We start from the raw sequence: 19,528 nt of genomic DNA, 5'->3' as shown, positions 1-19,528 counted from the left end.
AGGCTGCGTATGCAGCAGGCGTGGGTGGGTGGGGACTTGCAGCGTCGGGGACTTGCGTGAAACTCGTGTCCCCAGCCCAGCGCCGGGCCCAGGGACATGAGGCTACGCCCCCTGAGGCCACCCCCCCCACCCCAGCTCCAGGACATGAGGCTGCATCCCCCGCCTGGCGGGGCTTGACGGGGGTGGGGCCGGCCGGGTCTTGGTGTCGCCCAATGGGGGTGGGGCCAGCCGGACACTTCTATTATAGAGAAAGGGCAAATAGCAATATTAAAATATTTCCTCTAATGAATTCCCTTTTAATGAGCACGAATTTCGTGCACCAGGCCACTAGTAGGTATATATTACTTCTATAAACAGAAGCATAAACATGTTCTTTAAGAGTTTAAATAAGCAGGCTTCAACAAAATCACATAGGCAGGCCCCTTCCTGTCAGCCCACCCACATGCTCAGGGCAGTTTACAGAACAGGAGGTCTGCCCAGGTGTCTCCCATCACGTTTTCACCAGAAACCGGCGCACAAGGAGGCCGGTGCTCGCTTACCTGGTGCTGGGTCTTACTCTCCATGTGCCCCAGCTTCGTATTCATCTTATCCTGAACCGATCCCAGCTCCGCTTTGATCTCCTCCACAGTCGCCTCCAACTGATTCTCCAGCTTGTTGATTAGGGGTTCACATCGACAGCCATTTATTGGTGCCTAAGAGGGAAACAAAAAAGGAATTGATCCAACTCATCTGGATCCTTCAAAACTGAGTTCTGGGTGCCCATCATGTGCCAGCCAGCACAGCAGGGGGTGCCGAGATGGAGACAGGCTCAGCCCTGTCCTTACTGCAGAAGGTCCCACAGGCCCAGTGTTGGGTCCAGGAGGACCCAGGAAGAATCAGAGGGGGTAACAGAGTCCCAGGCTGCTTTTATCCTCTGGGCCCTCAAGATTATCTAGTCACCTAGGGACCGTGCAGAAAGATCTGTAACCACCCCTGTCTGCCTGGGCCTAAGCAACAGGAGGGTCTCAGTGTTTAGGTGGGGCGGGCCACCTGCCTTCTCCTTAAAGCTCATACCCACTTAAGCCAATGCCTAAAGTGGACATTAGCCCCCAGATATGGTGCTCAACAGGCACCCTGCTGCAGGCCATGGTCTCACGTCCGACGGGGCTCGGCAGGTACCTGCATCACTTTCCCGTCCTTGCCCCGGTACAGCGTGTAGAGCTGGTACGCTCTGAACTCATGGGGAGGGGGTGGGGGTGAACATCGATGCTTGGGCCTCTTTTTCGGGTGATTATGAACATGTAAATTCTTCTGGTGTCCAGGCTGCTGGTCTGCAGGTGGGGTGGGGTCGGAAAATGCTGACACCTGCGGGAGAGGAAGAGACAGCACCCTCAACACTGTGACAACCGCAAGACTGACCCCTGGCCCGCGGCTCCATCTCACCCACTTTTGGGCAGAGAACCCCGCCCGGCTTCGTCTCATGGCGTTCTACTCCAAGCACCACATTTCAAAGAAATGCATCAGCAAGCTAACCTGTGCCTGCCGCTAACCAGATTTAATGTCTGCTCTGGCTCCAAACCAGCCAGCGAGGGAAGGCGCCTTTTGGCCGTTGGGCATGAGGCTGTCCCAGGGCCCTGTCACCGGCTCCCAGCCATCTCTGGGCGGCTTTCACGTGCCTCCTGACCTTGGGCCTTGACTTTCTCCTCCTGTTGTCCTTTGCTCGGGGCTCTGGGGAGGCCGACAGGAAATCTTCTCTGGCCTCTTCTTTTCTGGGTGCAGCCTGGTCACTGCTAGGGGTGTCTCCTGCCGAGACACTTCCCTACAGAGAAAGAGAGCCCAGAAACAGGTTCTACTCGCCCCCTTGGCCTTTTTCAATAATGCTGTAAGATTCTCTTTGCAGGACTCCATCCACCACAGGACCCACGGGAACCTTTGCCGATGACAAATTTCAGACACAGGGCACTGCTTGGTGGTCTTCACCGGCCACGTGCGCTTTTCCCAGGCAGCTGAACGTTTGGCTTTTACTTTATTTATTAGGTGTCAAACTAAACACTCTCAGATCTGATTCAACGTGAACTTCAAGAATCTCAGCATTGGAGATTTCTGTTCTTTTACATCTCAACAAAACACCCCCGCCCCCATTCTTTGCACGTGGATCCTCAAATCATAGCAGAGAGAACCCTCTGAAATGGAAAAAAAATGTTTCTGGTCCTTGTGAGAACTTTTATAAAGTAATATTTACAACCAAAACAGGAGAAGAATGAGTACTTGGTATAAAACTTTACGTGCCCCAAGTTCTCTCTCTCCTAGTCTTCCTCCTGGGAGTGGCCCAGTCCAGGGCTGCCGTGTGTAGTAGTGCGAGCTGCGAGCTGCACACGGGCACCTGGCAAGGGGTTAAGTGGGCACTGGGAACTAAAATCCAACTCAGACCCTAGTCACCATATGCGTCCCTGCTGCCCAGAGAGCATCTTTTTCTAATTTGCACAGCCTCAGCCCACGGCCTAAGCGGACAGAGAGGAAGCAGCCTTTGCCAGTGGTTCTCAATATTTGATCACATCAGAGCCCCCGGGAGGACTGTTCAACAGATCGCTGGGCCCCAGCCAGAATTTCTGATCCAGTGGCTCTGAGGGGAGGCCCCACACTCAGAAAAGCCCTGCTCCACACGACTACGGGCGCAGTGACAGAGGCAGTGCTGGCCACAGGGTAGCGCAAGGCCACAGACACACGGGCTAGTGACCAGCATGTGACGGTGCTGGGAAGTAAGGGCAGCACACACGCAGGAAATCCAGGAGGAGTGGAGGACGCGAAGCCAAGGGAACAGACTGGCAATAGTCTGAGGGACCCCAGCGAAAGGAAGAGACCAGAGGACATGGCAGCCGCCAGATGAACCCGGGGTCGGCAGTTCCCACCCCGAGAGCAGCTGGAGCTGGGGAGGGCGGAAGGGCTACCCCCACCTTGCTTTGTGCCACCTCATCTCTTGGCACAGACTGAGCTCTCCTCTCTTCCTTGAGCCTCTCTCTCTTTTTCCTCAGACTTCGCCCACGACTGAAGCGCAAGACCTGAAGGAGGCAAGAGGCATCGTTACAACCGGTGCAGCACAGGCAAGAGAGGATTCTCCTGGGACCTGGCGCTCTGACCTACAGGAACTTCCAGCCCAACAGGGAGACCAAGCGTTCACATCGACCACCTCAGACCTCCTGCAATGCCTCCTGCTGGGCGCTTTACAGACCCAGAGCTGGACACTGTCCCTGACCTCAAGCAGCTTCCAGTCTATGACAGTAACAGGCATCTGTGTGCCAGGCCAGGGCCACCACGTCGGTGTGCAGGCTGTGCACTGCCAACCTCCAGAGAGCACACTCACACAGGCGAGAGACGGGGATATGAGTGGCGCCCCCTGGAACTGTGCAGTGCAGCAGTCCTAGGCCGGCACAGCCTCACTCACTAGCTTCGTACACTGGACCCAAACTACCCATCAGATTTTCTCTTGGTCAAACCATATCCAAGTCATGTATTTGATTCAATAATATTGAGATACATCTATGATCCATGGTACCCACCATGGGGCAGGAACCTCTTCCCCAAAAGGAAGCATTTGGTCGGCCCCTTAGAGAGGGGAAATGGACACAGGCAGGTACATGGAGTCCGACAGGCCCAGGGATGGTACCCAGCAGCTGTAGAGTCTCTGGGTAAGTCATCTGACACCTCTGTGCTCTATCTTCTCAAACGTAAACACAGGAAGAGTTGCTGGGATTGACCAAGACAAAGGAGGTGGCTGGCGCACCTCGGACCCTCAGTCACTGTCGGCTGCCTCCACGCCCAGAGGATGCTTAACCAGAGTACAGATGGAGACCAGCACTGGCCCAGCTCCACGCCCTGCCCCCAGCCCCTACTCCCACTTCCAGGGTTCACCTCCTTTCACCAAGGAGGTCCAGAAGGTGGAAACACTTTTCAAAGTCACACTGTCTTTCTGCAATAAACATGTTATTGTTCTCTTATATAAACAGACAAGGGCTCTCTGAAGTTCCCCAAAGTATTTTTCATCTCAGTTTCAGACTTTCTTCTCCTGTTCATATGTTCAAGTGACACCATGACAACAAAAAGAACCTTTATGGGCAGTGGGTATCACATAAAAGGAAAACCCCTGACAATACCTGCCTGCAGATAAACCTCATTTTAAAACCCTCTTCTCACCCCCTGAGCCAGCAGTTCTGAAAGTCTAGGGACCCCTGGGCCATGAGATTAAGACTTTTTCTAATATGAAGATGATGTGGCCCTTTTCACTCTCACACTCTCCAGGGTGCACAGGGGCATTTACCAGGGGCTGCATACGTGGTAATGCAGCAGACAGCGGGCAGAAATCAATGAACCTGCTACCTTCTAAATAAGATGGACAGTAAGAGATCTGCACAAATGTAAAACAATGCTGCTCTTCTTAATTTTTGTTCTGAAAGATATTTTTTTCACAAGATAATGCTATTTCTACTAACCCAAAATGGACTTCTAATTTGTAAATTAATAAACACCTTTAATATTTCTCAAGTTTAATAATTTGAATTATGATAACTACTGATGAATAAAATTTACATAAACAAAGCTCCTTGTTGCCTCCAAAATATTTTAAAAGTGTCCTTAAACCAAAAGTCTGACAACCACTGTCCTGAGCCGTTTCTAAAGCTACGTTTAGAATAATTAAAAGTTGAGTCTGATAAAAGGAAGCGACTCATTTAATGGACACTTACAACAGGATACAGTACCAGGTTCTGCCTGAAGTTCACTCTCAGAAGCACTATTGAACCATGTCAATCAAAAATGAGAAATGAGCCCTGACTGGTTTGGCTCAGTGATAGAGCGTCGGCCTGAAGGGTCCCAGGTTCGATCCCGGTTAAGGGCATGTACCTTGGTTGCCGGCACATCCCCAGTAGGAGGTGTGCAGGAGGCAGCTGAACAATGTTTCTATCTCATCGATGTTTCTAACTCTCTATCCCTCTCCCTTCCTCTCTGTAAAAAATCAATAAAATATATTTTTTTAAAAATGAGAAATGACACTCAGAGGTCACCCAAGCTAAAAATAATCACCAGAAAAAATCCCTCCATAGACCATGTTACCAGCCATTGAAAAATCATGTATCCACCAAATGAAATATCAATCTTTTCCCAATTCACAGAAATCAGGGAATATTGATCTAAAGGCTTGGAAAGAAACATCCTTGGTTCTGCTGTGAACCATCAAAATCCATGGCCGACTAAGGCTCCAAGGCACAGGGATTTCTTATTTCAGACAAAACAAACAGGAAGGCTATTTCTGTAACAACAGAACAGCAGGCATATAATTTTATGCATATTCCAAAGTTCCTTCTTTGTGTTGAGAATAGGGTTTAGCATGTACAATTATATAAAATAAACTTTCAAAAAATGTCATCCTATATGCTATTCAATGTGGGCGTGGAAAAACTTGCTTAAGCCGTTTTTTGTTTTGTTTTGTAAATATATTCCTGCATGCCTCACACTGGGGAATCGAGCCTACAACCCGGGCATGTGCCCTGACCAGGAATCAAACCGTGACCTCCTGGTTCATAGGACAACACTCAACCACTGAGCCACGCCGGCTGGGCGCGTGAGTCGTTTTTAACTGGAAACACTAAAGGAGAACTGCACAGGAAAACCGTCTGTGGATGAAGATCCTTGGGCTCCGGAAGAACAGCTGGGTCAAAGGCCCATCAGCCTCTGGGTGCCTGGGATCATCCACCCACAATACTTGATGAACTTCAGGTGGCTGAGCCACACGCTGGCTGTCCATCAAATTGCCAAACATGGAAATGCCAGATAATTGTGATGAATTCTGATAATTGTGATGAAAAGCACGTAGCACTTGTGCTTTTTAGCCAGTGGAATTAGTCCAGGGTTCATGAACTGACTCCACTGACGAATTCTTTGTAAATAACTAGAGAGAAGTGCAGCCTTTTCGCAAGGAGCGCTGACTTGCACCTGCCCGGGGCTCTGTGCACCTCCAGGGACCACTGAGAAGGACCAACTCCACCCACAAGAGGGTGATCAACTTTGCAAAAGACAAAAACATTAACCTATTCCAGAAGCTGCTTCTATCAGGCATGTTTTTAAAAGTTAAATGCAACAGGGCCGTGCGGAACCCTGGGCTGGCTGGGATTGAGCCACGAGGCAGCAGGCTGGTGTCCAGGCCTCCTCGGCTCCCTGACATGTACCTTCTTGCAGCAGTAGTCAGTGCGCGGTGGAAAGCAAATCAGCGTTTACTATACTGTAACACAGAATAGCTCCAACTGGGAAATAACCTAAATGTCCTATGTTAAGGAAATGGTTTAACAAAACAGAGACAGCAATAAAAAATAATACTGTGCCTCCATTAAGATGAATAAGTGTGCTGACTGCAGAGCATTTTCCTATTACAGTCAGAATAGAGGGCACACTACAAAAGGTGCATACATTGTAGGCACAATTATGTAAAAATTACGTCAGTGGAAGGTAATATGAAGAAACAAAAGTTATTTTGGGGTGCTGAAATTATGACTCGCTTATAAATTATCACTATAAAATTTCTTTATTAAATAATTTCAACCTCAACTCAAATGATATGTCATCTTTTTTTTTTTTAATTGACTGATTACCAAAATACCACTCTTCCTTAAAAAGAAAATGATACCGTACTTAACTGCCTCTAGGTCAGTGGCTCTCAACCTTCTGGCCCTTTAAATACAGTTCCTCATGTTGTGACCCAACCATACAATTATTTTCTTTGCTACTTCATAACTGTAATGTTGCTACTGTTATGAATCGTAATGTAAATATCTGATATGCAGGATGGTCCTAGGCGACCCCTGTGAAAGGGTCGTTCGACCGCCAAAGGGGTCGCGACCCACAGGTTGAGAACCGCTGCTCTAAGTAGACATTTGCTGCTTTGTCTGCTCAGAATGGGCCCCTCCTCCCACTTCTCTCTAGAAAACGCCCCTGGACCACATGGTCCCATGGATGTGGCCATGTTCCTAAAGCCCCTGCCACACTTGCTCAGGGTACTTGCCCCAAGGTCTCCGGCGATGTTTTAAACTGGAACTTTTTCCTGGCTGAGTACCCAGGGAGTTATAATCCAGGAAGCTGGTGGAGACAAAATCATGCCCATCCACGAAGAACAGCCTGCTGGGCCTGAAGTCCTGGTGCTGGTTACCCCGGAGGCCCACCTGGGTCCCCACGTTTCCCACGGCCTGGTTAGTGAGCCCCTGTTTAAGTCCGTTTGAACTGGCTTCAGTACACTGCAACCAGAGACTCCCAGTGACTTTGTAGCCCCACATAATCCATGCAGCAGAAAATGCAGGAAGTCCTACCTGGGGAGCTTTAGTGAGGAGAAGAGCAACTTCCGGATTATTGTGGTAGCGGGCGGTCTCCAGCGGGGTCTGGCCTGCCTGAGGAAGGGCACAGGGGGGACAAGTGAGCACTGGCCACCAACCCCGCACGCACGTAGCCCACCTGGGACAGCAACCCTGCACTCAGTCACACCAGCACCGAAACACACACACGACGTGGCCCTGCTCTTCAGCCTCCTCCCAACAAGGGAGCCAAGTTCCACCTGAGGCCGCAGCAAGAGAGGGTAAGTGCTGACCCCATGGGCAGTGTGTGCTCCGGGAGGCCAGGGTCAGGGGCACTGCCCGCCTCGGAATGTTTTCTGGAAGGTGAAAAGCAGACAGGGCCAAGGTGGAAGATTTCAGTTGGGGAAACTCAAAGGATCATAAAATCCAGCCAAGCAATGACACGTCCCTGGAGAACAGGAAAGAAGATACCTGGACGGGCAGGTGCGGGCCCAGCCAGAGTCTCAGGAACTGGATTGCGAAAACAAATGAGGAAGCTCTGGCCACAATGGAGGCTCTAGGGCGGGTAAGCCAAACACCGAGAGTTGATAACAGTGGGATTCCCAGCATGGGGAAGGTGTTCAAGGCATCAGGGGAGAGGTACCGTAAGGTACCACCCATAGGTACCAGAACTGTGAGGAGGGAGGGGAAACTACCCACAGGAGCCTTCGCCGGCTTCAACCCCCTTGACTTCCAGACACTCACACAACTGTTCTGGCCCCTCGAGTCTGATTCAGGAGGGCACAGACCACAGAGCAGCCTGGAAAAACAGGCACCTGAGCTGGTGGCTGCTACAGGATCTGGGAGAGAGGAAGAGGAGGGTGGTAGAGGAAGGACAGAGGGAGGGAGATACTGAGAAAGGAGATAAGGCGATTTTGGAGAAAAAGGAGTTAGAAGTTGTGAGGATGATTAATCTGATGACCATATGGCCATTTTCTTGAGGACCACACCTGTGAACAGTTAACATCCCTTTACTTAGACATCCCTGACCTTTTCACGCCAGGGTGTGCTCCCGTCAGCCAGGAATCTAAAGATGAGTCCTCAGGGCTTGTCAACTCATGGGGCAGCTAAACTCAAGAGTCTCCCAAGTCCACCCGAGGGCCCAAGGGTTATGGCTATTAGAACCCTACATTCTTCCAGAGTGAAGCTGGCGAGGCTATGTGCCCTCGGAGTCTGTAGGAGGTGAGGTAGCAACAATAAACATGCCCATTCTGCAAAGAGGTGGAAAGGGCTTTAGAAACCATTGCTGCAACTCGACTTACATTATTAACAATGGTTACATCTGCTCCCGCTTCCAGTAAGATTTTAACCACCTTCTTATGGTTTAGGGAAGCAGCAACATGAAGCGCTGTGTCTCCAGCCTGAAATTAATCAGAAGAAAGTTTGCTAAACCCCATCTGATCATGGCCCACAGCCCTCCAGCTTTTCATCCCATGCCCTGCTGGTGGCTTTTCAAAGTCAATCTACGATGTGACTGGGGCGGGGGGGGGAGCCTTTGCTCAAGTGTTATGTGGATCTCTCTAAAGTTCGTTGAACTTGCACTGGCTGGTTTGGCTCAGTGGATAGAGTGTCGGCCTGCGGACTGAAGGGTCCTGGGTTCGATTCCGGTCAAGGGCATGTACCTTTCCCGGGTTCGATTCCGGTCAAGGGCATGTACCTTGGTTGCGGGCACATCCCCAGTGGGGGGTGTGCAGGAGGCAGCTGATCGATGTTTCTCTCTCATGGATGTTTCTATCTCTCTATCCCACTCCCTTCCTCTCTGTAAAAAATCAATAAAATATAAAGTTCGTTGAACTAAATGAGCTATGCACAATTATCACATTCCTTTTTGACTGGAGATGCCAGAAATCACAGGTAAAGTAATGCTGGGCTGGGTTGTTGAGAATGGTCAGACCTGGATCCTACACTAAGGCAAGATGGCAGGTAGCCAGGGGCCGGCAGGGGGCCATCCTGGAGCTCTGGGCCATGTCCCACTGCCCAGGGGAGAGAACAGAGAACCCTTGGTTCCTGAGTGCTAGAATGAGGATGTGCGGGGCCGCTGGGAATCACTTGCAGGCTCACGGTGCTCTTTGCTGAGAACCAGTGTTCACTGAATACCAGCTGTTTCAAATTTCTCACCAAATAGCCTATAAGTTCATATTTTCTTTACAAAAGAAAAAAATGTTCTCAGACAATCAACTATGAAAGGAGGATTTGGACAAACGCAGCATGGTGAGTCATTCTAAATGCAGATGCTGGTGTTTTTTAACTCCAGACAGAATAATATAAATAAGCCAGTCAAACGTGGGAGAAGTAGAATAATTCGTTCTCCACCATCAGGTGATCAGGTAGAGCACTCTGATACGTTTTTCCTGACAGCATGAACATTCAGTCGCCCCATGGCCTTCTTCCCCAGTGTGTGCCGGGGGACTTATTTCATTGCTGAGTCACTTAGCTGTGTGCTGGGGGTGGGGAGCTGTGTAGCCTTGGTTTCTAATCTTGGCTGCTCACTGGAATCAGGCGGGGAGCTTTAAAAACTACCGATGCCTGGGTCCCGCCCCAGACATTCTAGTGGGAGGTCTGGGCGAGGCAGGGGTGTTGGGCCTGGTGATTGTTCAAAGCTCCCAGGTGACTGCAACACGCACCGTGGCTGAGAAGCACTGGTTAGTGGGGGCTGTGTAGGGTAATCTGATGAACCAGAATCTTCTGGGAGGCTGTAGAATGATGACTTGGCTATTGAGCCAGGTCAGTGGTCTCAATCCTATCTGCACACCCAGGCCAGGAGCTCTTTAAAAATCCCATTACCTGGATATTCTGGACATTTAAGCTGGGGTGGAATTCAGCATTGGTGTTTTTAATTCCTGCTGATTCTTATGTGCAGCCAGGGTTAGAAACCACCACAACTGGGTATATTCAATCTGAATAACGATCTATGTTTTAAATTTCAGATATATGTACCCAAACTCAGAAAAGCCAAACAATGCATCGCTCACGTATCAATAAATATCAATTGTTTAAAAACAATCTAAATAACTACTGAAAGTCAAGCACATTTCCAGGAACACTGTAATAATCACAGCTTTATTTCAAAACCCCCTTGTATGGCACAGAGATAGGTCATGTGCCCAAATTCACAGAAACCAGCCGCTCCAGCAGCTCAGTAACGTGGCAGCGCAAGGAACAGAACTCGAGTCGCGAGATGCCTTTCCCTTGCGTATGACTGAGCCACATTCTTGCCGGTTTCCTTTGTAAAATCACATTAAAAACAAAACCCCACCCCGGGATCTCCAGGGGATGTTCAATATGCAAATGTGGTGGTATGCACTGGGATGATAAGGAGGCCAGATACACCAGGGCCACTGGAAGGCCAGCACTGGCCGAGTGCCAGGCAGAGAGAGGCTCCCAGCAGCTTCTGCTCCCGTCTGGGCTCATACACCTGTCAGTGAGCCTTGTGGGAAGGGGGCCGGGCAGCCATGGGGAAGGCACATGCACTGACCTGGTTCTTTTCATGGACAGAACAGAAAGCACTGAGGAGGAGCTTAATGATGGACAAGTGATTATAGCGTGCGGCAACGTGCAAACAGGTGTCGCCTGCCTGCGGACAGAAATCACACTCTAAGCACGGTCTGAGTGGTTACAAAACAAGACAGAGAAAGTAAAAAGGAAGAGCATTTAAAAGCTGGCAGACTAGCGTATATTCTTTAGAGGGCGTCGGCCTGACTGATAAGCATCTCTTTCACCCATGGAGGCTCCACTCCGGGACTCCCAGCCCCTTGCTGCTGTCTGCAGCCCTGCTGATCTTCCTCCACACACTTCTCTGCTCTCAGGTTTCAGACGCTGGGTGCATGCTCCCCATGAGACCTCCTCAATAGCCAAGACAGCTTCTTCTTACCCAGCACCTGATAAGAATCCACTGACCCCACCGTCTCCTAGAACCCAGACTCAGGAGTACACGGAATGAAGACCATGAGCACTGCTTTGGGAATGAGCCTTCCCCTTCATAGACCTGTCATGGCTCAAGGACAGGGCAGCAGGGCAAGTGGCTGGATTTTAAGATCACACGTGTTCTAAAAAATTCAAGCACCATCCCATTTTAGTCGGACCCCAATATCCCACATGGAGCAGTGCAGTCTGGGGAGCTGGCACGGCATAAAGAGAGGAGCCAGAAAGACTCAGGGTCAGGGTTTTCCTTAGTGGTCACAGGCCAAGCTGCCCCCAAAGACGACAAAACTGGAGACAAAGTCCTGACAGTCTGCGGCATTCTCCTCACATTCTATTCCAGTGCTGTCTAGCGATGGCGACCATTCAGCGTAGCTTTCTCCCCAGATTAAGAAGGAGCCAAGCTCACAGCCGAGGTGCGGGGCATTCTGAGAAGCACCTTCGATGCGTCTGCCCCCAGCTAAGGCCATTTCTTAAAGAGATGCCGCAGTCAGGTTCCCTCGTCGAGTGGCTGGGGCCTGGGACTCAGAAAGGAAAGGCAGCTCCTTGCGGAGAGAGGGACACCAGGTGACCTCTCAGGCCGGCATCCTCTCAGGCTACTGACCACCAGCTCATTCCCAGGATGCCTCTCACTGGTTTGTAGACGCTGGGCATGTAGCATCAGGAGACCTCCCCTGCACACATCATCCAGTGTTTGCTAACAGTAAGCACTGTGGGCAGAGACCTTCTTAAGACACTTAGCAGTTTCCTAGATTCATTCACCAGCACACACTATAGGAAATGATAAAACAAATCGAGGTCGAGGAGTGAGGGGAAAAGGATGGGGAAGAAGGAGTGTTTCCAAGTCTCCTGATTCCTCCTCTCATGCTCCTAAATGACCCTTTAGGAAATCACCCAAAAAATGAATGCTTTATAGATAGCCCCCAGACACTTTTCATTTTTATTTTCTAGGTGTTAACACTCAAGAATGCTTTCAGGGTTGTTTTCTAAGGTGACTGACACAGCGAGCAGGACAGAAGCCGGTGTTGTTCACCCACGTTATTTTTGAGGTCGGCGCGGGACCCGCCCAGCAGGAGGACGCGCGTGCTCTGGGAGTGGCTGTTCTGGCAGGCCAGGTGCAGGGCCGTGTTCCCCGCCTTGGAGAGAGGCAAGAGAAGGGAGGACACGTTAGCAACTCGGTTCTCCGCAGCCCCGCACGGAGCAGACCTTACAGAGGGGCGACACAGAAGAAAAGTCAGAGCTCACATTCGCTGCTTCCTAACGGGCAGACCCAGAAGGGGTTTCAGTGGCAAGAATGTTTAATTAGGAACCCAAACAGGAAGAGAGAGAGAGTCACATCTGTCATAAAACCGTGGTTCCAAGGCCTGGCTCTGCCTCTTACAGGTTGACAGGCACTGGTCAAGGCTCTTAATAGCCTCAGCCTTGAATTCCTTACCTGTAAAATGCAGCGTGACCCGTTATGCTGAGGCTGTGAGGATGGACTCAGGGCCCAGGAGGGGATTTCCTTAACGGTAAAATGCTGTGCACATGCCTGTGGTATGTTCCTTTTAGAGAAGACTGCAACACGGATAAAAGCTGTGGCTACAACACTGCCAATGAAGGCAGAGAGGGCAAAACAGGCCACCTCCTACGTGCAGGCTAACGGTATCTAAGATTATACTGTAGCCTTTTTCAAATCGTCCATTCTCGTACTTTTCTTGAAACAAAATTTGAACTATGGAAAAGATCCCCACGTAACAGGCAACACCACTGCGCCTGTCACTTAGCATACGGATAGGGCCCCTCTACCTTCAACATGCCACATCGCAATGACAGCCCAGGTCAGAACGATGCCCCCGCGACCTGGCAGAAAGAAGTCACAAACAGAACTCTGTGAGGCTATGGGAGTAGGGCCTGTAAGGCTGCTGCTACCCCTAGAAAAGTAACCAAATAAGCAGGCAGCGAGGGGAGAGCTCTGGGGGTGGTCTGAGCGAGCCCTGGAGCGCTCAGGGGGTTAAAGACATAGTGTCTGTCCTGCCGAGCTTACAAGCCGGGTCGGGCTGCAGCTGTGTGGCCTCTACGCTTCTACCCTGCCTGTTGATGGCTCTTCCCTCACCTAGTTCACTCCTTCTGGACCACAGTGCACTGCCTGCCCACACTCAGGAATGTTATTTCCTTACCTTTTGGAAAGAGAAATGAGTCATTACAAATAAAAAAAGAACAGAGGAAAACTGCTGCCAGTTCACTTACCTTCCCTCTCCTAACCTCACCTCTAACCGCCCAGGTAGGCTTTCTTCCTCACTGTTGCCTCCAGGAAACCGGAGGAGTTGACAGCCTGAGGGTTTACTGAGCATAATGGCCATCAACCCTTTGCTGCCCATATGAATCCCCTGGCAGCCGGCACAAATGCTGCACAGCTGCAGGTCTAGGGACTCTGATTTACTCCGCCTGGGGGTGGAGCCTGGCGCTCAGGTTTTAGCACTGAAAGCCAAGCATTCTGGGAAACCCCTCAGCAGGGCAAATGGGGACAGCTGGTCACCCAGGCCCCGCCATCAGGGTCGATTCACTTTTTTATTTTTTGTGGTTGTTTTTTCTTTCCCCCCTTTTTTTGTTTAAAGTTTCCCAGGAGAGCTTAAAGTGCAGCCAGGTAGAGAAACATTGCTGGCTTAGGTCTCAAACACGAAGGCTCTGCCCACATTTTAAATACTCCATTTCATGCAAGGGGCTCAGTGCTTGGCTTGACATGATTCCCATTGCCCACATAGGTTGTCTCAACATCGCTGGCTTCCTGAGAGTCATTAAATGTGCTGAACAAATGAGTGAAATAAAAGAATCTGATGGTGCTAGAAATACATCAGACCAACATTTATTTTGCCAGTGAGAAAATATCAATTATGCTGAAAAGCATTTGGATCAAGAAAACGAAAAGCCATGGGTAAGCATAAACAAAATATGGTACATTCATGCAATGGAATATTGCTCAGCAATCAAAACGAATGCACTAATCACCCATGTAAGCACACGTTAGAGTCTTAAAAACATTATGCTAAGTGAGAAAAGCCAGGCACAAAGGCTGAGTATCGTGATTCCATTTAGATCATCTTCTGTGAAAGGCAAACAAATTGGTGGTAGCCAGGAGCTGGGAGGGGGTGGGTGAATGGGGGATTGTCACTAAAGTGGACAAAGGAACTTTTGGGGGTGATTCTCTACCTTGATTGTGGTGGTGGTTACACAACTGTACACATTTATCTAAATTCATAGGACAGCACACCTAAGAAAGATGAACTTTACTGTATATGAATTATACCTCAAAACCTACTATTTAAAAATGTGACCCAGGAGACATACTGTCAGACATTTTCCCACTCTAAGGAATAAGACAGATCCCCCAGTCAGGGCTGCGAAGCTCGCTGAGTAAGAAGCACACTTCTTATGCAATGGAATATGATTCTGTCTTTAAAAAGAAAAACCCTGTTATTTGTGACAACATGGATGAACCTAGAGGACCTTATGCTAAGTGAAATAAGCCAGGCAGAAAAGGACAAATACTACATGGTATCACTATATGTGGAATTTAAAAAAGAAAAAGTCAAACTCAGAGGAACAAAGAGTAGAAGAGTGGTGGCCAGGAGCAGGGGGAATAGGGCAACGTTGGTAAAAGGGTACACACTTTTAGTTATAAGATAAACAAGGTCTGAGGATCTAACGTAGAGCATGGTGACTATAATTGATAACACTGTATTGTATAACTGAAATTTACTAAGAGTAGAATCTGAGTGTTCTCACTAAATAAATAAATGTAAATATGTGAAGTGATGGATGTGTTAATAAACCTAACGGGAGGAATCCGTTCACAATGTATACACTTTAAATATGTTAAAGTTCACTTGTCAGTTATACCTCAATAAAGCTGGGGGGTGGGAGGGGGGAGAAGAGCCTTTCTAGAGGTTTCCCCAGAGGCTGTGGCTGGCGCAGAACGTACAAGTCCCTCTTTCGGAATGGCCCCTCACCTGCGCTTCCAACGGTCTCTGCCGTCTGACCTGGAGCGAGGCCCCGTGGTTTCCACGATAGTTAGGACAGGATGCAATGGGCAGAGCAGACAGACCCGGGCTAGGCTACGGCCCTGACTGACTCACAAATGAGTCATAAGTTTCAGTCCAGGACATACTGGTTTCCTCTTACGCTTCCTTATCCGTGAGCTGGAAACCACCTACTTCTCAGAGTTGGTATGAACTCACTCACTCACGTTTCAGACCCTGTATCAGTTCGGGGGAAGGGAGCAGCCACCTGCCTGCGGGGCAGCGAGCCGGGCATTACTGGAGACATGACGGTACATGGCTTGCTGCTTTCCCCCAAGCTTTTGACCCAGGAGGGAGCCATGAAAAACATTTAACCAGTAATGACAGCACAGAGCTGTGTGCAGTGCCTCGGGAGCACTGCAGGAAACAGCCCCATGGATCTTCCTTCGGGGGGTGGGGACCTGTGCTGGGGAAGGGGTGGGGGCCTACAGGTGGAAACGAGGAGCAGGCTACCCCAATGGGAGTGGGCCACCAGAGGGGACAGTGAGCCAAGCTGAGCACAGGAGGCACATGCGGGGAAAGGCACAGGGAAGAGGCTCCAGACGTGAGCGGAGGCCACTCTGGGGAGGCCCGAGACAGCGTCCGGCGGAGGAGCTTTCCCGCAAGGTTTCCGGGCAGCAGGCAGTAGGGCTAGGCCAGCTGATAAGGCTGCTGGGAGGCCTCTGAAATCCAGGGACACATCAGTCATGAGCATGGAAGGAGGGGTGGAGTGAAAAGGGTGAGACGTGGTGAGTGACTGGAGGGGGAGACAGAGGAAAAGAGGATGGAGAATGCTGCTGTCCTCTCCTGCCTCCATGAGGACAACCGCAGGCGGATAAACCAACGGCTAAGCAGTGAGAGCCAGGGGAGGTCAGAGGAAGCCAAAGGCCCCAGGGGTTCTCTTGCTCACCAGGCAGACTCTACTCTCCACGGGGCTTCGGGCTTCCACTTCCCTGCCGGTTCCTGCTCCCCTGGGCGCTCTCTGCTCTGGGAGGAGGAACCTGCGGCCATCCTCACCTGTGAATGAGTTCTAGCACCTGCCGGGCCTCACCTTGTTCTTGGCGAGCACGTTGGCTCCTGCTTTAACAAGCAGCTTGACTGACTGGCTGAACCCGTGCCAGGATGCTTCGTGCAGGGCCGTGTTCCCGTCCTGAGGAACACAGAGAGAGAGAGCACGTCACCACAGCCTCATTCGCCTCGGTAAAGTCCATACATCAGAGTGAGTTTTCAGGGCACCCCACAGGCCTTCCCACTGGGGTTTCTCATGGGAATCACAGAGCCCAGAAAATGAGGCGAGTGGCTAGTTCCTCCATTCTCCCAGAAACGGCACATAACAAGGACCATTCTAGATGCATTCTAGACTTGTGATGTACAATGGATGCCTTAGGCGTCGGGGCTTAAGTGTCTTCGGGAACCCCTGTTGAGAAAGGCAGTCGCGTTGAACAGAACGCAACACCAGGACTAATGTCCATTCCTTCCCACCTCCATCACCCCTTGGGCTCTGCTCTGCTCCTGGCCCCAGAGAGAATCCTGCAAAGATCAGGCAAATACAGAGTCCAGCTTCATGAATTCCAGGGCCCAAGAACCAGATAGGTAGATTACGCCTTCCTTTTTCTTCCCCAAATTCTAATTTTACCCAACTTAATCCAGAAGCCTCAGGGCCCCAAAGAACTGAGCAGGCACTGTGAAAACAGTGATTTGTGAAAAAGATAAATAAATGTCTCACATAGGCAGCTTTTAAATAAAAACCAACCGATTAAAGATAGCTTGCATTTGCTTAACATATATATATATTTAGTGCAATGAACTGAGTGGGGTGGGGTGGGGTGGGGTGTGGAGGGTGGGGCTGGGGAGGGGGAAGCATGGAGAGGAGCAGCAGAAACACCCTCTGCGCTGTTCCAGGCCAGGGCTCGGGCAGTCAGCTGGGGGCGGGGCAGGTGCACTCCCCAGTCGTGTCCAGGGTCTGGTTTAGCCTTTCAGCCACACCAACAGACAAGGCGGAAAGCTGCCGACACTCACAGGGGAAGGCCAGGGAGTGGGGCCTGTGGAAAGGGAAGTGGTGATGTGTGGCCTGGCCAGTGGGACTGACTGCACGAAGCAGGAGGCAAAGGGAAAGTGACTGGAGGGGGGCCCGGGCTGCTGGTGACGATCCGCTCTGTGACCTGAGGGGCACGCAGGTGTGCTCAGGTAGCAGAAACTCACGGAGCTGCACTTAGTATTTGTGCATGTTTCGGTATATACACTTGAGTAAAAAGGTGTTTAAAAAGTAAACAGGATGAATTGCTCTACATTGGAAAGTTCCATGTTTTAAGGTTGCTTGACAATTTAAGAACACTGTATTAATATATGTCATTGGGATTTATTAAAAAATTTTATTTTGCTTATTTTTTTCTTCCAATATTGTTTTAAAAATTAACAAGCTCACTTATCAAAAAAAGAGAGAGCAGGAGGAGGAGGAGGAGGAGAAGAAGATGAAAACAGTTGGGGGTGGGAGAAGCACGGCACATGCCTTTCCCCATTTACGCCTCCACATGTCATTACTTCTAAACTTTTTTGGGGGGGGTAGGGGAACCATTTATGTTTATGTGGTTGCCCACTGCTGCCATAAAACAGGGGGAAGATTAAAAAATAAATTTAGCCTGGCCAGTGTGGCTCAGTTGGTTGGGTGTCATCCCAAGCACCAAAAGGTTGTTGGTCTGATTCCTGGTCAGGACACAGGCCCAGGTTGCTGCCTTGATCCCTGGTGTGGGGCGTGTAGGAGGCAGCCAATTGATGTTTCACTCTCACATCGATGTTTCTCTCTCTCCCCCTCTTCCTTCCTCTCTCCCTAAAAATCAATAAAAAATATATATTTTTTTCAAAATAAATAAATTAAAAATGTTTTTCATTTACTGGAATATCAGATATTCTTTCTAAGTACATTTGGGCTGGTTCCATCATACTAAATCCTGAGGGATAAGCCTCAGGAATGATAACATCTTGCGTGCGGGTCCTCAGGCTGGCACGTCCCACCTCACCTTGTCTTGTCGGTCCAGGGCACAGCCCTCCTGGGTGAGCGCCGAGATGACCTCAGTGTTCCCCACCACGGCTGCGCGGTGCAAGGCGGTCTGATCCCCCTGCAGGACGACATGGAGGCAGGAAGAGGGGTCAGCTCTCCCAGCACCCACTCCACTCCCTCCGACACAGGGCACCTCCCACACAAAGCAAACCGGTTACCACCACGGGCAAGGTGGGCTTTGCGGTCGGGTTAGTAGACAACACGCGGCAGGCGGAGCAATTTTATTCAGTGGGAACGTTAAGCCAACCGCAGAACGGTCCCTGGCTGCAGAGCTAACCTCAGAAAGAAGGTCCAGCCCTCACCTGCTGCCCCGGGGTATGGCAGTGCTCAGCTGGGCTGTAGCTGTCACACCTGTGAAGAGTGGGTCTGAGAGCACGGCTGTGTGTGCTATGCAATTAGGGCAGCGATGCCGGGAATCTTTACTCCCTACTGCAGCGGTTCTCAACCTGTGGGTCGCGACCCCTTTGGCGGTCGAACAACCCTTTCACAGGGGTCGCCTAAGACCATCCTGCATATCAGATATTTACATTGCGATTCATAACAGTAGCAACATTACAGTTATGAAGTAGCAATGAAAATAATTTTATGGTTGGGTCACAACATGAGGAACTGTATTTAAAGGGCCAGAAGGTTGAGAACCACTGCCCTACTGAGTCCTCTAGCTCCCTGCTTCCAGAGAAATCGCCATCCTGCCATGCCAGTTAGCAGCACTCATGATCTGATGGTGGGTGTGTATTTGCTGACTGACTAGTACTGGCCACGAGCAATGGCGGGGTTTATGCTGTGTCATCGCAGGATTCCAGAGATGCCAAGCCATCACTGCACATCTCGACCAAGCTTCTTCCGATCTTTCCTGACAACACCCTCGCTGATTTACGCTGTATTTGACCCCTTTCTCTGGGATCAGATTCCTGAAATTGCAGACCTCCTCTTTCTCTATCAGGGCGCCAAAAGGAACTTGACTCTTTCTAATCGCAGCTGGGAAAAGGAATATATGCTCGTAGAGCAGCGGTTCTCAACCTTGGCTGCACATTAGAATCACCTGGGAATCTTTTAAAATCCTGATTTCTGGGCCTCATCCTCCGGAAATTCTGTTTCTTTGTTATGGGGTGGAGGCACCACATTAGGTAACAAAGAAACAGAAATTCGGGAGGATGAGGCCCAGA

General features: G+C 50.2%; 1 protein-coding gene across 7 annotated transcripts in view; it reads right to left on the bottom strand.

Moving 5' to 3' along the window:
* ANKRD6 (ankyrin repeat domain 6) overlaps window positions 1-19,528 on the bottom strand; it is a 157,658-nt gene that overhangs the window by 6,085 nt on the left and 132,045 nt on the right. For 5 of the 7 annotated variants that reach the window (XM_006091797.3, XM_023756507.1, XM_006091798.3 and 2 more), the window contains 10 exons: window positions 18,322-18,420; window positions 16,356-16,454; window positions 12,305-12,403; window positions 10,825-10,923; window positions 8,612-8,710; window positions 7,329-7,406; window positions 2,934-3,038; window positions 1,664-1,798; window positions 1,159-1,344; window positions 540-692 (listed from right to left, as the gene is read on the bottom strand). In XM_006091797.3, the coding sequence (XP_006091859.1) occupies window positions 540-692; window positions 1,159-1,344; window positions 1,664-1,798; window positions 2,934-3,038; window positions 7,329-7,406; window positions 8,612-8,710; window positions 10,825-10,923; window positions 12,305-12,403; window positions 16,356-16,454; window positions 18,322-18,420 (1,152 nt within the window). The remainder of the gene's footprint in view (window positions 1-539; window positions 693-1,158; window positions 1,345-1,663; window positions 1,799-2,933; window positions 3,039-7,328; window positions 7,407-8,611; window positions 8,711-10,824; window positions 10,924-12,304; window positions 12,404-16,355; window positions 16,455-18,321; window positions 18,421-19,528) is intronic. The other 2 variants (XM_014458416.2, XM_014458420.2) reach the window with 2 other exon arrangements.

This window comes from Myotis lucifugus, unplaced genomic scaffold (genome assembly GCF_000147115.1).
Source record: "Myotis lucifugus unplaced genomic scaffold, Myoluc2.0 scaffold_96, whole genome shotgun sequence".
Lineage (NCBI taxonomy): Eukaryota > Metazoa > Chordata > Mammalia > Chiroptera > Vespertilionidae > Myotis > Myotis lucifugus.
The sequence above is the reverse complement of the archived record's forward strand: the minus strand, read 5'-3'. Positions and strand labels throughout refer to the sequence as shown.